The sequence below is a fragment of the Lynx canadensis genome, chromosome D4 (genome assembly GCF_007474595.2).
Source record: "Lynx canadensis isolate LIC74 chromosome D4, mLynCan4.pri.v2, whole genome shotgun sequence".
In the NCBI taxonomy this organism is placed as follows: domain Eukaryota; kingdom Metazoa; phylum Chordata; class Mammalia; order Carnivora; family Felidae; genus Lynx; species Lynx canadensis.
The window spans coordinates 56,963,057-56,981,048 of NC_044315.2; the positions used below are offsets into that span (position 1 = coordinate 56,963,057).

The 17,992-nt window shown below is 42.8% G+C and overlaps 1 protein-coding gene across 1 annotated transcript in view; it reads left to right on the forward strand.

Annotated features, from left to right (window-relative positions):
- Positions 1-17,992, forward strand: part of UNC13B (unc-13 homolog B) — a 221,437-nt gene that overhangs the window by 195,784 nt on the left and 7,661 nt on the right. The window contains exons 20-29 of the mRNA XM_032595668.1: positions 1,123-1,273; positions 2,701-2,769; positions 4,192-4,281; positions 4,623-4,751; positions 10,617-10,744; positions 11,381-11,466; positions 16,728-16,854; positions 17,106-17,202; positions 17,424-17,567; positions 17,890-17,967. Coding sequence (XP_032451559.1) covers positions 1,123-1,273; positions 2,701-2,769; positions 4,192-4,281; positions 4,623-4,751; positions 10,617-10,744; positions 11,381-11,466; positions 16,728-16,854; positions 17,106-17,202; positions 17,424-17,567; positions 17,890-17,967 — 1,099 coding nt within the window. The remainder of the gene's footprint in view (positions 1-1,122; positions 1,274-2,700; positions 2,770-4,191; positions 4,282-4,622; positions 4,752-10,616; positions 10,745-11,380; positions 11,467-16,727; positions 16,855-17,105; positions 17,203-17,423; positions 17,568-17,889; positions 17,968-17,992) is intronic.

Sequence of the window (17,992 nt, forward strand, 5' to 3'; positions counted from 1 at the left end):
TTGAATGCAGTTGTCCACACAAATTTAGGAATCAGCTTAAACTTTTCTTTCTTAATTACTACTGCCCTTTGACTTCCAACATCAAAATTCTAAAACCTCTGGATTCTATCTCCTAAAATTGTTTTTAATCTATCACTATTGCTATAGTGCAATAGTAACAATAACGATAATGATAATAACAACTCCCTCATACATTTCTTTATGTTCCAGGCATTGTTCTAAGCATTTTATGAATTTTAACTCATTTATGAGGGGGTACCATTATTTTTCCCATTTTACAGGTAGGAAACTGAGGCATAGAGAAGTTTAAGTAATTTATCCAAAGTCACTGAGTAAATAGTGGAGCTGAGATTCAAACCCACTCTTGATCTAGAGTCTGTACTCTTAACCATTTCTCTGTTCCATTTAGTGCTTTCATTGCTTCTTTTCTGAATGATTATAGTAACTCTTCAACTGCTCTTTCCATCCTAGTCTTATCTGAGTCGTCCTCCAATTTATCATCAAAGGGGCCTTTCTGAAAGACTAATCTGATCATACTGTGCCTTCATTTTAAAATATACTATAGTATTGAGGGTAAACTGTTCTGTTAACTATTTTATGCTTCTTTTATTTCTTGGTATTCCTATATCATATACCTGAACAGTAGCCATAACTGAGGTTTTCCCAAATGAATCAATCTGCCATGAATATATTTGTCTTTGCAATGGAATTTCCCTTTGCCTGAACACTTCTCCATTTGATTACTTCCTACTAATCCTTTAAGATTTGGTTCAACCATCTCTTCTTTGAGAAGCCTTATTCTAATCCCTTCCAGCCCTCAACCATTCTGATTTAAGTGATCTTGTATGTTTCTACAGTAGTTTGGCAGAGCATGCCTTGGCTTATTGACTTTCTTACTCTTGCTTTCTCTGCCAGGCTATCACATCTTTGGATTCTAGCACCTAGCACAGGGCCTGGCACATGGTAGGCATTCACTGAATGTATATTTGAATGAATAAATTACAAAGATTCTTGCATGCCAAAATGATTGGAAGCTTCATACACACCAGTAAGCTCTTCTGATTATTTGTTTTTTGCTGCAATCCTTGAAGAGTCTTTGAGGCCAAGAATACTGTTTTTCAGGCACTTTGCATGTTTGTCATCCAAGTACATGTGTCCTGGTGTGCCAGCAGTGATGAGCACCTTACTGGCCAACATCAATGCCTACTATGCCCACACAACCGCCTCCACCAATGTCTCTGCATCTGATCGCTTTGCAGCTTCCAACTTTGGGGTGAGTGTGATATAAAAACATACCTACTCATTTGTTATTAATAAAGTTTGATTTTTCACAGTAGGTACCAGAGCTGCCACTTAGATAGATGAATTTATTTCCTTATGGGTATGTAGACTATGCTAATGGACTGTCCTTATTTCATTATGGATAGGCACACTTACTAATGAACTCTCCTCAGACATGGATAAATGAGAGAACGTGGAATATTACCACTATGGGGGGCGGGCGGGGGGCTGCCACACAGAATCTTTCTAGGCCAAGAACTTGGTTGAGTCACTGTGTTCCTTAGTCCTGCAAGACCACAAGTGGACCTTTCTTAACATTATTCAGTTTCTCTCTGACTCCTCCCACTCAAGTTCATATGAGACTGATGTCTAAGCGATGATACCAGTATATTCCTTGAGCCTATCCCTTTTCTAGTGTTGGACTGTTTACCCTATCCAGGATGTGCCCTTTCCTGGTTTTAAGATACTTGAGAAGTTGAATCTTTATTCAGAATATCACCTGACATAAGTTCAATATAAACAGAAGTCTCTTTGACCCACCACAAAGATTGCCTCTTTAGGAATAACATTACTGATACTCCCAAATCTACTGGTTCTCTGAGCCCTGTTTTTTGATAGTAACTACCTTTTTTTATTTTAATAGAGTCTTTCTATAGATGAATTAACAGCATTGATTAAGCCACTCAAATATGTGTTCCATTATCTCATCCCATTATATATTGACTTAAGACCTAACGATGTATAATATAACCAATATATGAATTCTAGGAGTGCTATACCAAGTCTATAGGCATGTGATTCCACATTTAATTATATCTTTTCTATAAAAATCAACTATTAAAATGGTGTATGTTATTTATTTTAACATTTTAAAAAGTATAAACTAAGAAAAACAATATGGAATGTGGTGTAAAGAGAAGCCCTCTCAGGTCTGCTTGATCACCTTCCAAATGAATGAGTATTCCTCCCTCTTATCATTACTGCTAGACTCTGGCTACTTAACTGTTTTTGAGCTGCCCCAAGGTAAGTTAGGAGACCATAGACTCAGGAACAAATAAAAGAATTGTTTCAAGTTTCCTTTTATTTGAATAAGAAGAGTTAGAGTCCCAAAGGAACGGAGAAGCATGGATCATCTCCTTTTGACTCTTACATAGAAAGAGCTGTTTCCTCTCCCAAGGGCTTCCTGTCCCCTTGCCAGTGTGAGAAGATCTCATTTGAGACAGAGTTGCTAAGAGATGGAACACGAGCCACCCATCCCAATTTTCCCTTATATTGGTTGTTCTTCTGCTGGGCAGGGATGAGATAGGATGTGTCCCCAAACCAACGTCTCCTCCTCAGCCAGAGATGGTTCCGTTTCTGCTACAGTCTAAGGAACTCAGATTATTTCTCTCTTCCCTGTTATTTGTATCCTACCCTTAGAAAGAGAGATTTGTAAAACTACTGGACCAGCTGCACAACTCACTGAGAATTGACCTCTCTACCTACAGGGTGAGTGAAGACATGACTGTGAGGTGGGATAACAGATAATACTAAGCTCTTTCTAGAGAGACTATAGTCCAATCTTGGCTATAAAGATTGAAGGCAAGGAAAATTGGTCCATGTCATCACATGTACGTACATGGCCAATGCCACTGACATGTGTGGTTCTTCAAACTCCAAGGAGCATGCAGTGTGTAAATAGCAGGTGTGGCTAATTTTGTACAGATAGTTGGCTTTCCAACCCCACTGATGTCACTCCATTCAACTACTGATGACATTCTCATTAGGGAGTCTCCTGAGGATAATCTCTTCCAGAAATGCCCCTTTAAGAATTAGATACTTAACGTTTCTTTTTTGTATTTTTCCATACTCTCCTTCTTTTTCAAGGGAGGTATGAGTAGCTTGGCTTGGGCAAGTAATTTGTAGCAGGGGTCATATCCATTCCTAGGATGGAGGGAGGAAATAGATGTACTAGGAGGGTGAGTACCTGGGACAGGACAGGACAGGAAAATGGGCAGTTTCCCAATTCTTCCTAAGTTAGGACTTCTTAGAATGGCTTCATTACTTGCTTTAAAGTGTCATAAATTTTCAGAACAGGCAATATACCCACGTTAAAAAGTAAGTATAAAAATAACCTCAAAGTCAAAAAGAAGTGGAGTTTTAATTATCTTGCAATTTCAGTGTCCTCCATTTGCATGAATAATGGAAAGTTGACTGTATATCTTATATTTGGCATATAAGTAGCCATTTGGAGTTTAAAAAAGCAATCCTTAAAATGGAGAGTAGCTCAACATCTCCCTTCAGCTCTTCTTGGCAGCTTCCTCCTAAAACTCATGCCAAGGGGAATGAAGTGAGGCATGGTGGGAAGGTCCTAAGGAACTCACTCCAAAAGCAGTTCTGCTCAGAACTCTGCCATCTTCTGGCTCTGGAATGTGGACTAGCTGGGGTCCCTTGCACAGAAGATACACATCCTCGATCTCAGTCTGGTCTGTAGTGTGGCTCCACTTATATTGCAGAATATACAGTTAGATTATAACTTTTGAAGAACTCACTGTTTGGATGTAAGAATCTTCACCCAAGAAAAATGCGTGTATATAAATTGTGTGTGTGTGTGTGTGTGTGTGTGTGTGTGTGTGTGTGTGTCTCTCTGTGTGTTCACTTGTGCAAATGCTCACACATTGCATGGGAAGTAGGGTTGGTGTAGGAAGTGCTGCTTTCTGGGGTGGGGATTATTAACCCCTGCTTTTGGCAAGGGCCTGTCTGTCAGTAGAAAAGAGAGGGAAACCTGTAGTTTTATAGCTTTTTTGTTCAGCTCAACTGGGGAAAATCCCAGTGGGTAGCAGATAAGGAAGCTTTTGATTTCATTGCTTTTGGCAGGGAAGGCTTTCATATTTCTCTGTTCCTTTCTTAAATTTGCTTGATTTGCAACAGAATAATTTCCCTGCTGGAAGCCCTGAGCGGCTTCAGGACTTGAAGTCAACAGTGGATTTGCTGACCAGCATTACTTTCTTCAGAATGAAGGTAAAAGATGAACTGGGTGGGATGGTGATGGGCTGGGGATCTGGCCACAGGAACATGGAGAATAAGAATCACTGGGTATAATCTGAAGCTATAGTATTTGTCACCTCTAAGCCCACATTTCCATACACCTTTCCCTGAGTTACATCTGAGAAGACCATGGATCAACAGAGATGGGATGGGCAGTTCTCCCAATCAGCTCTCCTAGCAATTTCATCCTTGGGCAAGGTCCGGGGACTCTTTGAGTGATGATGGGATCTGGAATAGTTTGAGGGGAGTTCTAGGAGGAGATCCTGCACAGGTGAGCAGGACCATGGACCCATATTTCTTTTATTAATTGGCAGGTGCAAGAACTGCAGAGTCCTCCAAGAGCCAGCCAGGTGGTAAAAGATTGTGTGAAGGCCTGTTTGAACTCCACATATGAGTATATCTTCAACAACTGCCATGACTTGTACAGTCACCAGTACCAGCTGGTAAGAGGTTCAGGATCAGGTGGGACCAGTTGGCAGTGGCTCTTAGATCCTTGCTTTTCCTATACCATGGTTATGATGGAAAGTTGGTCAGGACAAAGTCCTTGATGTTCTTGAGGTTGAATAAAGTGTAGAGTAAGGGACTTCTAGACCATATGAGACATTTGTGGATTGATAGGGACCATTGGACAAGATGTGACATAACTGAGTTGAACAGAAGTGGCAACGGTTAAGTTTTAGTTTGGTACTAAAGTAAGTGACCAAAATTTGAGCAATTTTAGGGGGTGAGTAGGTGAATTCTCAGTCCATCTCAGAATCTTTTTTGCTCCTCCAAGCTTAATTTGTTCGAGACTGACTTCTTCTGAGATCCATAACTGTCTCTCTGAATTACAGGCTGGTGGAAGTTTTTTACCTCTGACCACTTCTCCCTGCACTGCATGGTCTTCTGAGATATATTCATCAGCTGACTGTCAAATGCCAACTCTATTCTTCTGTGAGGCTGAGCTGTTTCACCTGTTTTATACTGACATCCTAACCTAGTACCTGGTGACTGCGTACATTTTTCTAGATCCTTTCAATAGTATCTTTTTTTCCTCATTTCACAGCCAGGGCTTCTTTTTGGGTCTAGTTACTCAATTACAGCTTCTGTCTTTAATAACTCTGCAGACCACACATTTGCAAAACAGATTCCCTTTAGTCCAATAAGTATGTATTGAATAAGCCAGGTCTGAGGAAAGCATAGTGCTCCTTCAATTAGTTCTCAGTTCATAAGCATATATATAATTCTAATCAAAGAAGTCTGTTAGAAGTGCCTTGAAAAAGGAATGAAATTGCAGGATTCGAAGAAGGAAGAATTCACTCTTGATCAGGTACTGGGTACGTACTACATAGAATAAGGGCATTTGACATAGACCTTAAGAGGCAGTAGGATTTGGACAACAAATGATGGGAGGACAGCCTAAATCTCTTGGACGTTTACCCTTTGGTGAATACATCCAATTTGTAATTTTCCTAGGAGCACCTCAGTCAAGACTAAAATCTTGTTCACACTGCCTCCTCCCATTCCTAAGGGTACTTTTTGTGCCAACTCTATCTTTAAGGCTTCCTTCTTTTAAGGTTTGTAAAACCTCCCATTGGTTCTGAAGGTCATGGGAGGTTTTCCTGGGGCCGTTGTTCAACTTGCCACACTCTGTCATCCATCTATGGGTTCACCTTGGTTGGGGAAGACACTGTTCTCAGCTTTGATTTTTCAACTATGCAGGGGTCTATCTGAATATTTAGTCCCTATTCCCTAACATGAGATGTACCTGGACTTTGAAAGAGAGCGGGGTGCCTGAGTGGCTCAGTCAGTTGGGCATCAGACTTCGGCTCAGGTCATGATCTCATGGTTTGTGAGTTCGAGCCCCACATCGGGCTCTGTGCTGACAGCTCAGAGCCTGGAGCCTGCTTCGAATTCTGTGTCTCCTTCTCTCTCTGCTCCTCCCCTGCTCATGCTCTCTCTCCCTCTCAAAAATAAAGGCTAAAATAAATAAATAAATACTTTTTTTTTTTTTTTTTTTTGAAAGAGAGCTTATAAACCATTCAGGCACTTTATTTAGCCTTTGAGTTTTGCTGTTTTTTTTTTACTTTTTTTCATTATCATTTTCTCATTATTCATTATTTACACTGAAGTAAACCATTGGTATCTTTTTTTATTTCCTTCTATTCACCTTCAGTCATTGGTTCATTCATCCATCTATTCCCTTAACAAACTGAACATGTAGTGATTTAAAGTTGATTAAGACACATCTCTGTTTTTGGCAAGCTCATTGTTTGGTGAAGGTGGGGGAGGGTGCAAATTACTGGATATATTGGGTTTTTAAAATTTATTATTACTGCATTTCATTGTAGTTGTAGTTGCCTATTACATCTATACCAAAGTTCATAGAGGGTGTTCTGGGAATCCAGAAGAGAGGCATCTAATCAGACCAGGGGTATCAAGGAAAACCTTTCAGAAAAGGTAAAGCTCAACCTGAATTTTGAGGGATGAGTAGGAGTTGGCTAATGAAAGGGGTTGGGGAAGAGAAGGATACCATATAGAGGTAATAGAATGTTTAGAGACACAGAATTGTGAATGAGTGTGTTAATTTGAAGAAATATAAGCAATTTAATTAGGGTAGTTACAGTGTCAGGCTTTGGAGTTCAACTCTCTGGGATCAGATCTTGGTTCTACTGTTTATAGCCACATGACCTTGGGCAAGTCATATAACGTCACTGCTTTCAGTCTCCTCTTCTGTAAAATGAAGGTGATAATTTCTACCCAGTGGAGTTGTTATGAGGATTAAATGAGACAATGCGTGTAGAGTTCTTAGCAGGGTGTCTTGCACCTAATAACCACTAAATAAGTGGTGGTAGTGGGGTGGTGATGGCTGCAAGGGATTGGTGAGGTGTGGGGTTGAGAGAGAGTTCATGAGAGAGAGGTCATATTCTGAAGGCCTTTTGTGTCAAACTGTGGAATTGAAATTTATTGAAGGCCTTGACTGAAGGTCATTGAAGGGCAGAGGAGTCACACAAAGAGATTCTCCTTGCAGAAAGATCACTAACAGCTGCATGGAAGAAGGACTAGTTAGGAGATGTTTGAATGATACCCATAGGGTAGTGGCAGAAAGAGTTCAAGGAAGAGATATATTTAAGTGATATTAAGCAGGCAGAATCCACATATTCTGTGAGTTCTGTCCTGGTTTCTATTAACTTCCTGATAATGCACCCTTATTAAGGATTGTGGAGACTGTGATGACATATGGCATCCCACATAAAAGTCCTATCCCCGTTCTTTTGGGTGGTTTCAACTTTGCTTTTGTCCCAGTGGAAGATAAATGTCCATTCCAGCCTCTGTGTGGTGACCCCTACTTGTCCTGTCTGTGGTCTCAATGTAGAGTTGCTTCTCCTTTCCTGAAATTCACCATTGTATTTCTTTACTTCTTCCCAATCCAGTCCTTTTTTGTCCCCCAGCTTTACTGGGATATAATTGACGTATAACATTGTGTAGGTTAAGATGTGCAATGTGATGATTTGATACAAGTGTATATCATGAAATGTTTAACTCCGGCCTTCACCTCACATAATTGTCATTTTTTTTGTTGTGGTTATGGTAAGAACATTAAAGCTCTACTCTCCATAGCATCTTTCCATGTAGTACAGTATTGTTAGCTGTAGTCAACCATGCTGTATGTACCTTAGATCGCCAGAACTTACTCATCTTAACTAAGAGTTTGTGTCCATTGACCACCATCTCCCCATTTCTGCTACCCCTCATCTCCTGCCAAAACACTATTCTAACTCTGTTTCTATGGGTTGGATGTTTTTAGATTTTACATATAAGTGAGGTTATATAGTATTTGTCTTTCTCTGTCTGACTTATTTAGCGTAATGTCCTCAAGATCCATCATGTTGTTGCAAATGACAGGATTTACTTTTTTTCTAAATTTTTTAAATGTTTATTTCTGAGAGAGATCGTGCAAGCAGGGGAAGGGTAGAGAAAGAAGGGGACAGAGGATCCGAAGTGGGCTCCGCGCTGACAGCAGAAAGGCCAATGTGGAGCTTGAACTCATGAGCTGTGAGATCATGACCTGAGCTGAAGTCAGATGCTCAACTGACTGAGCCACCCAGGTGCTCCTGGGATTTCCTTTTTTATGGCGGAGTAATAATCCATTATAGTTACATACCACATTTTTTTAACTTTTTAAAAAATTTATTTATTTTGAGAGAGAGAGACAGCCCAAGGATGGAAGGGGCAGAGAGAGAGGGAGACAGAAATCCCAAGCAGAGACTCAATGTGGGGCTCAAATTCACAAAACTGTGGGAAAATGACAGCCAAAACCAAGAGTTGGACACTTAACTGACTGAGCCACCCAGGCACCCCGCACATTTTCTTTATTCATCCACTGATGGACACTTAGTTTGTTTCCATGTCTTGGCTATTGTGAATGATGCTACAATAAACATGGAGGTACAGATATCTCTTTGAGATAGTCATTTCATTTCCTTTGAATATATACATAGAAGTGGGATTGCTGGATCATAGAGTAGTTTTCTTTTTTCTTTTTTTTTTTTTTTCAACGTTTATTTATTTTTGGGACAGAGAGAGACAGAGCATGAACGGGGGAGGGGCAGAGAGAGAGGGAGACACAGAATCGGAAACAGGCTCCAGGCTCTGAGCCATCAGCCCAGAGCCTGACGCGGGGCTCGAACTCACGGACCGCGAGATCGTGACCTGGCTGAAGTCGGACGCTTAACCGACTGCGCCACCCAGGCGCCCCTTCTTTTTTTCTTTTTTGAGGAACCTCCAAACGGTTTTCCATAGTGCCTATACCAGTTTACATTCCTGCCAACAGTACACCAGGATTCCCTTTTCTCCATATCTTGGCCAGCATTTGTTATCTCTTTTTGGTGATATTCATTGTAACAGGTATGAGGTGACATCTCTTTGTAGTTTTTATTTGCATTTCCGAGGTGTTTAGTGATATTGAATACTTCTTCTTCTACTTGCTGGGCATTTGTATGTCTTCTTTGGAGAAGTGCCTATTCAAGTCTTCTACCTATTTTTAATCAGATTGCTTTTTTGCTATTGATGAATTATATGAATTCTTTATATTTTGGGTATTAATTCTATATCAGATATATGGTTTACAAATATTTTCTCTTGTTCTATAGGTTGCCGTTGCATTTTGTTTCTTTTGCTCTACAGAACATTTCAGTTTGATGTAGTCCCATTTGTTGATTTTTTAAAAATATATATATTTTATTTATATTTTTTAAAGTTTGTGTATTTTGAGAAAGAGAGCAAGTGGGGGGAGGGGCACAGAGAGAGAGGGGCAGAGAGAATCCCAAGCAGCCTCTGTGCTGGCAGCCAGTCCTTCCACTGGTTCCTGGGTCCCTTTTCTCATGAATCTTGAGATCATGATCTAAGCCAAAATCAAGATCAGATGCTTAACTGACTGAGCCACCTAGGCACCCCTCCAGTTGTTGATTTTTGCTTTTGATGTTTGTACTTTTGGTGTCATACCCAAAAATTCATTGCCAAGACCATTGTCAAGGAACTTTTTCCTTATGTTTTTTCTGGGAGTTTTATGGTTTCAAGTCTTATATTTAAGTCCTTAATCCATTTTGAGTTAACTCTTGTTGCGTGGTAGAAGATAGGGGTCCAGTTTCATTCTTTTGCATGTGAATATCCATTTATCCTAACAGCATTTATTGAAGAGAGTATCTTATCCCCATTGAGTATTCTTGGTTCCCCAAGACCTTTTCTTATACTGCTAGGAGAAGAGCTTCCTAGATACAGTTCTTCCTCCTAATAGCATTCATGAGGTTAAGGGAAGTCCTTAACCCCCTGAAGGTTAGACCCACTTTCATGCTAGGTCTGTTCAGTAGCTCCTGCAGAACTTAAAGGAGCCTCTCAGAGCTTGTAATGTATACGTGCGTGTGATGATGTAGGGAAGGTGTCAGAGGAGACTGCCAAAGGGGGTCACGTTGAACTAGACCTACTTAGTAAGGCTGGAGGGGCAACTTACTTTGGCCAAAGAGTCACCATACTCATAGCTACTGAGAGAATGAAGAATGGGGACAGGCATCCTTATGTCCTTTAGACTGACCAAGCTTATCACATCAGTGCCCTGGAGCTGGAGAAGTTCTCTGGGATGGACTCTTTGTGTATAAGGACCTCCCAACAGTCACCCCTCTGACAGAACATGGGCAGTCTTGTGGAAGACAGGCTTAGAAGAGGAAGGGTACCTGATTCTAGAAGAGGGGTGTGGGGAGGGAAGAGAAAGAGGAAGATTGGAGACATTCTGCACATTCTACTCTGATTCTCACCATCTCCCCTGCAACAAGAAACAGGAGCTACCTCCAGAGGAACAAGGACCCAGCATTCGGAACCTGGATTTTTGGCCCAAACTCATCACACTCATTGTGTCAATCATAGAGGAAGATAAGAATTCCTACACACTCGTTCTGAACCAGTGCGTATCAACCCACTTGGCCCTGTGTGGTTGGTGGTTGGCTTGTCCATCTGTCTAACAGCCTCTTTCTTTCCTATCTCTGTGTGTTTGCAGTGCCACCTCTTCCTCCTGTACATCCGTCTGTCCCTCTGTCCCTTGTATCTGTCTGAGTAACTGTTTCTGGAGACAGGTGTGGAAACATAATGGGGGGCCCTGCCCAGACTGAGCCAGCCTTCCTGGAGTGAGAGGCCCCTGGGAATGGCTGCCATAGGAGTCCCAGGGGATCCAGAGACCATGTGTGTATGTGTCTGTCCACTGTGAATAAAGTGGGCTTTCTACGTCCACCCCCTCGCACTTTCTCCTCCATCTTCTTTAGCCTGGGCCTGCCTTCTAGACTCAACACTTCTCTGGGTCTCAAATCCCTGCCTTCTGGGCATCCTCTCCCCTGGGCCCACCTTGCTTGAGGGAATTCTCTGCCCCCACTTGTCCTTCCACTGGCTCCTGGGTCCCTTTTCTCCAGATTGAACCTAGCCCTGTTTCCTAGGCTTCTCCTCTCTTCAGTCTGACCTCCAAGAGATTAGGCATGTTAGCTTTGGAATCAGTCAAATCAAATAGCTCTTGCTTTGTTCTCTGACTGTGGCTTCTTCCATCATCCAGGTTTCCTCAGGAGTTGAATGTGGGAAAAGTCAGCGCAGAAGTGATGTGGCAGCTCTTTGCCCAAGACATGAAATATGCACTGGAGGGTAAGGGTGTGCCCAAAGCAGTGGTCTATAGGCTCCTTGCCCAACCACCTTGTTTACTGTCCCTTTCTTCTCCCAGACAACTATAAGTTCTGGGTGAATGGTACAGAGAAATTAGAGGGATTCTAGGCATAGGCCTCAGGAGTCCTTGGGGAGGCAAAGGTTCAGCCAAGGTAATAATGGAAATGGCTGTGTGGATGTGGACTCCCCTTTCCAATGGAAATGGCTGTGTGGATGTGGACTCCCCCTTCCAGCTTTAGAACATGTGCCTGTTTAAGACGTTCCCCAGCCCAGAGAGCATCTCTTCCCACGCTGGATACTCAAGTGGCCCACTCCTTGGGGTATGAATGGTCGTATGAAGTTTATCTTTACAGTTTTAAAGAATCACAGAACCTTAAATACACAGATAGGATTATTTTCTCTTACCGGAGGCTGCCTAGCCTGGCTTTCCTTAAAAGCTATTTTGGATTGGCGTGACAGAGCCAAAAAGATGATACTTCCCTCGCTTCTCCTATAAAGTAGTGTGATGGACAATTATTATTGATCTTGTTCATTCAGCTTATTTCTTACTTTGGTCCACAAACATATCACTGTCTGCTTGTGTCCAGCCTTCCCATTTGTACCCTTTGGTGTTCACTTATTAAGCTGCCTTTCCCATCTGTTTATATATGTTAGTCTGTATCCTCAGTCTGTGTGAATTGACTTAGAAAAAAAGGGGAGCAGCCTGACGGCAAGGACAAAGCAGAGTCTGGATCTGTTATTCTGGTGGCGTGGCCAGACTGTGGGTAACCCTCAGACTTAAACTTTTGAGGTTTAAAAGCAGTAAGTTTTGAGGTTGAAAGAAACCTTGAAGATCAGTGTTTAAGTTTGAGACAGCCACAGTCTGTACATGCACATTCTGGAATTCTGCCCCAGAGCAATGGCTGCCTCTTGCCCACATTGGGTCAAGTCTGGGGTGGTAGCCCAGGCCTTAGCCTTTCATGTCAGTGAGGAAGTCACTTGTCCCTCTCCAGGCAGCACTTAGCAAGCCTGATGGGGGTGAGTATAGTCCCAGTTCTTAAAGAATCCAGCTCTGGTGGGTTTTGAGGGGAAAAAAAGAAATACCTGTGAAAAGCGAGTCAGGTTCACAAAGATAGTATGAGGTAGGACAGAGGTTTTCAAACAAAGGTATCTTAGGAGCTAAGTGAAAAGGGAAAACTGGGGCAGGGGGAGAAGGGTGCTGGGCTCCAGGCTTTTTACCCGGTGCTAGTTAAGTCAATTCTGCTTTTTATCAATCTTATATGAGATTCTAGGTAAGACTTCTTTTTAAAGGGGAGTTCTGCTAATGTTTGCAACAAACACAAAAGAATTGAAAACTGCTCTAAAAGAAAGAAAGTTGACCTGGTTTCAAATCTCAATTTCACCACCTAATCAGCAGTGTGTTCTTAGACCAGTTTTTATGAGCTCACATTTTCTCATCCATAAAATGGGAGTGATAATAGCATCTATTTCACTGAGCTGATAAAGAAACTGAGACATATTAATATACTTAGCATACTGCATGGCATTTACTCAGCACTGAATAAATCTTGTTAAGGACAGTAAGAAACCATTATAGGCTCATGAGCAGAGATGCAGTGTAAGCAAAGTAGTATTTTTACAAGATTTCACCTTAGTGGAAAATGGGGGCAGGTGGAACAAGGAGAGACGAGAAGCAGGGACTGCAGATAATATTGTAATAATTTAGGGCTGAGCGGATGGGGCTGAGGTTAGAGCAGAGAATTGAAGAGGGAAGAATGCGTTTTGATAGCTCCTGGAAGGAGGTTGTAATAGGACTTCATAATTGTCAGAATGTGGAGGGCAAGAGAAGGGTAGGAGTTTGGAGACCTGGATGATAAAGGATAGTGTTAACTCTGACTGTGAAAATGCTACCATTCACCCATTTTTAAAAATTTTATTAGAGAGGGTGCGTGCACACATGCACCTGAGTGGAGGAGGTGCAGAAAGAGCGGGAGAGAGAGAATCTCAAGAGCGAGAATTCCCAACTCAGGGCTTGATTCCACAAACCATGAGATCATGACCTGACCCGAAATTAACAGTCGGATGCTTAACCAACTGAGCCACCCAGGCGCCTTCCACCCTTATACATTTACATTATACATGCAAATGTATAATTTACATACATAAAATAAAAAACCCTTTAAGAGCATAATTTGATTAGTTTTGACAAATAAACACACCTGTATAACCACTACCCCAATTAAAATATAGAACAGAAAGTTTCTTCTTGCCCCTTTGCAATAGATCCCCAGCCCATTAACCAAATGCTTGTTGAGTATTTTCTTTGTGCTAGGCACTGTGCTAATCGTTGGAACCCCAAAGAGATGAATGAGGCATAAGCCCAGCCCTTTGAGAAGCTCACATACTATTCTAGACAACAGACATAAAAATTGGCAGTTATGGTTTAAAGTTCTAAGAGCCACGAAGGGAATAAGCATAGGGTGCTGAGAGGAGAGCAGTGTAATCCACACCCAGGAAGACTTCTAGGAGAACCTGAGAAAAGGATCTAGGAAGGCTTCCTGGAGGAGGTGATACACAAACTGAAACCTGAAGGATGGTAGGACTTAGCCAGTGCGGAGGGGAGGTAGTAGTGATGGGAAAGGGAGACACAGAACATTTTAGGAAGAGGATACAGTATGTTCAGAGATGTGTGGTCTAGAAAGCTGTCATGTTTGGGAAACTGAAAGGAGTAGTTCGGTGTGACTAGCATGTTAGAGTGTAGGGGAAGAGATAAATAGGACATCAAGATAGAAAAGTAGGACAGAGCCAGGTCATAAGGAGGTGGTAAGCCATGTTTAAGCTTTTGGACTTATCCTAAGGCAGTTTGGAGCCAGTGAATAGCAATCCTTTGTTAAGGGTTTCACATGATCAGGTTTATAAGGTAGAAAGGCCACTCACGCTGGCTGTGGTATGGAAAATGGGTTGGAGGAGGGGCGCCTGGGGGACTTAGTCGGTTGAGGTTGAGTCTCTGACTTGGGCTCAGGTCATGATCTCGCCCTTTGTGGGTTTGAGCCCTGCTTGGGGCTCTGTGCTGACAGCTCAGAGCCTGAAGCCTGTTTTGTATTCTGTGTCTCCTTCTCCTGCTCACACTCCCTCTCTCTCTCAAAAATAAATAAACAACTAAAAAGTTTAAAATTTGTTAAATTTAAATAAACATTAAAAATTTTTTAAAAAGAAAAGAAAGAAATTGTATTGGAGGAGGAAGGACCAAGTTGGAGGCTATTGTAGTAATATCCAGGTCAGAAATGGTGGTAACAAGACCTAGGCAAGTGACTGTGTAAAAGAAATGGTTAGATTCCAGAGAAATTTTGGAGGTAAAATCAGCAGGGACTGGTGATTTAACTGGATGTGAATCAAGAGGAGGAAGGAAGACTTGAGGATGAAGCTCAGCATTGAACAAGAGGCTATAATTAGTATGTATACTCTGTTAAAGTTCAGCCAGAGATTTTAGATGCTGAAAGATGGGGGCTAGAGTTAAATCCTGGCAAAGTGAGATGTTCCATCAAAGCCTTATGCAGACATTATCAGAACCAAAGAGAGATTTGGGGGAGATACCAGCAAGCTGGATAAGTGAAATCATGAGGTTGAAAGAACTCTTCAAAGATGAAAGATGAATGACTGGAGAGAGGAATGTGGAAATCAGGGGCAGGAGAAGGTTTAGAGACTTGATTGTCCATTTTGAAAGATTAACCACCCCCATACTTCTACCTCCCAGCAACAACCTTGAGCAACTTTATTGGAGCAGGACTCCGTGGGACTTGTTAGAATAAAGCGCAACCAGCATTTTACCAGTCATCCTGTTTTCATACCACAGAAGTTAATATAAAAATTGGGATTTGGGACCAGAGTACAGATAATGGGTTGACAGAGAAAGTGGTAGTTAAATAAATATAGTACCTTGGTCTCTATAAGAAAGCAGTTTGGGAGGTTTGGAGTGATGGAGCAGCTCTGCCTCCACTTCTAGTGGGTTACTGAACATAAAGGAAGCAGAGCCCTCTTCCTGGTGCCTTTTGATGTTTCCAGGTTCATGGACTGGTTTAAGGACAGCAGAGTGTGGGTGGAAAGCAAAGGGACAAGCCCTGAGAAGTCTCTCTGATGTCCTGGAGGTGGTGCTACCTGCTGTACCAGGAGATGAAATTTCCTGGGACTGGGGGCCTTTTGAGACTGAATCCCAGCTTCCCATTTCTTCCTTGAGTGTGTGTTGTACTAATTCACAAGCGCCAACTGCCCCAGACTGGATTTCTGCCTTGACATGGAAGAGCATCACCCATAGCAACTCAAAGTTGAGCAGTAGAGTTCACAAGGACCCTGAGCCCTTTTTTTCTCTATTGCTCAGTACTCTTACCCAGTTGCCTGTTTTTACCATTATGTTATATATAAGGCTTTTATTATTCAGATTAATGCTTTATCTATAAAGGGGGTGGATGAAGAGAACCTGTGGTTGTTGCCAGTGCTCCAGACATTCTGGGCAAGCTATGGGAGATGTTTGTCCTGGATTTTCCAGAAGACTCTGGAGATCCAGCTAGATGACCTTAAAAGTCCATAATAAGCATCCCATTTTCTGCATCATGATAGCCCTTTCATCTGGTTGTGTTTCCACGGTTTCCAAACTGACTCTTCTTATTTGCATACTTCTTTGAGAGTTCATTTTCTCAGTCTCTCAGCTGTGCTCCGGGGCCCTTCAGTTTACTTCAAGATGCTGTTATACTCTGGCTGTTCAGCTGCTCTTTCTATCAAAGTGGGCCCAATTTGGTTTTCCCTGTCTCTGTGTAGTTGTCAATGACCCATTCATACCATGTATAGCTATTCATCTCTGCATCTAAGCCCATCTGAGGGAATGGCCCAGCTATTAGGATCAGTGAAGTCCTAGGGAACCTCCATCCTGCTCTAGTCCTGGGCAGTCTCCTCACTAATCAACATTAGCACCCTCTGGCCTTCTTTACCAGGGGCCATTTACTCAAGTTGACACTTCCAAAAGCTAAAGCAGCTAGAAGACTGTAGGCCTTATCTGGGAGTCTGGCTTAGTCTCTAAAGGAAGATTTAGGCCAGGTTCTTGGAGAGCAGAGTACTGGTTGGGGGAAATGGTTGTAAGGAAGTGATTGGGAGTCACCCTTGTTCTAAGACATCTGATAGAGCGGCCCGACCGGATCTGCTGCTTTGGGAAAGTTCAGGAACCATGGCTCCTACTGCTGGGACCTGACCCCAGCCTCCTTCCCCACCACTAGAGCATGAGAAAGACCGGCTGTGTAAGAGTGCTGACTACATGAACCTACACTTCAAGGTGAAGTGGCTCCACAATGAATACGTGCGAGATCTGCCTGCCCTCCAGGGGCAGGTGCCTGAGTACCCAGTGTGAGTCATCATGCGGGCACTACAGAGGGAAGGGAAGGGGGCCCCTCCATTTTAGGGGTGGGCAGGACTATTGTCTTCAATTCAGTTCAGTAAGCCAGTCTTGAGACTGCCAGTTCTGGGCTCTGTTGTAGAAAGAGAAAAGCATCAAACCATACCCTACTTTCCAGAAGACCCGAGTCTGGGGTAGCTGTTAGGCACATAGCATTTGCCAACCACTTGCTCCAACCCCCAATTCTCCTGCCTGGCTGCAGGTGGTTTGAGCAGTTTGTCCTGCAGTGGCTGGATGAGAATGAAGATGTGTCCCTGGAATTCCTACGTGGGGCCCTGGAACGAGATAAGAAGGATGGGGTAAGTTGGAAGCTTGGACTGCACCATGGGTCAGGCCAGGTCTCCCAGCAATTAGCTATCAGCAAAAGTTCCAGGGCTTTAGTTCCTTGCCCTGTGGAATTCATAGGGAGGGCTTTTGAGGGCCAAAGAGCCACTCCTGCTGGGCAGAGTCCTTTTGAGCCCTGCACACTTGGGAAAAGGTAGTGGCTAAAGATGATGATCTTGTTGTTGGCCTTCCTTAGTTCCAGCAGACATCAGAGCATGCGCTCTTTTCTTGCTCTGTGGTGGACGTCTTCACACAGCTCAACCAGAGCTTTGAGATCATCCGGAAGCTGGAATGCCCAGACCCCAACATCCTAGCCCACTACATGAGGAGATTTGCTAAGGTGACCATGACTCTCCCTTCTCCTTTCCATTTGCCACTACCAGGCTCATGGCCTTGTCACAGGCCCAAGCACAGTTCCTCTCTGTGATGTCCTTCAGGGGAACTCTGGCATTACCCCCTTCTCATTTGCTTGTGTCTGGGGCACACTGGGGGTTTGTCTTGGTGCTGTTCTGGGGTTGAGAGGAAGCTTTGTCCCCTTATTGTGAGATTCTCTTCTACCTTCCTTTTGTTACTGTTCTGGGATGAGGGATATGACCTCAGGCAAGATCCCTGTGGGGAGAGCTAAGGGTTCCCTCTCCTTTCCTTGTCTCCTCTTTTTTCAGACCATCGGGAAGGTGCTGATGCAGTATGCAGACATCTTATCAAAGAGCTTCCCAGATTATTGCAAAAAGGAGAAAATGGTGAGGGTCAGGCCCTGGGACCCTA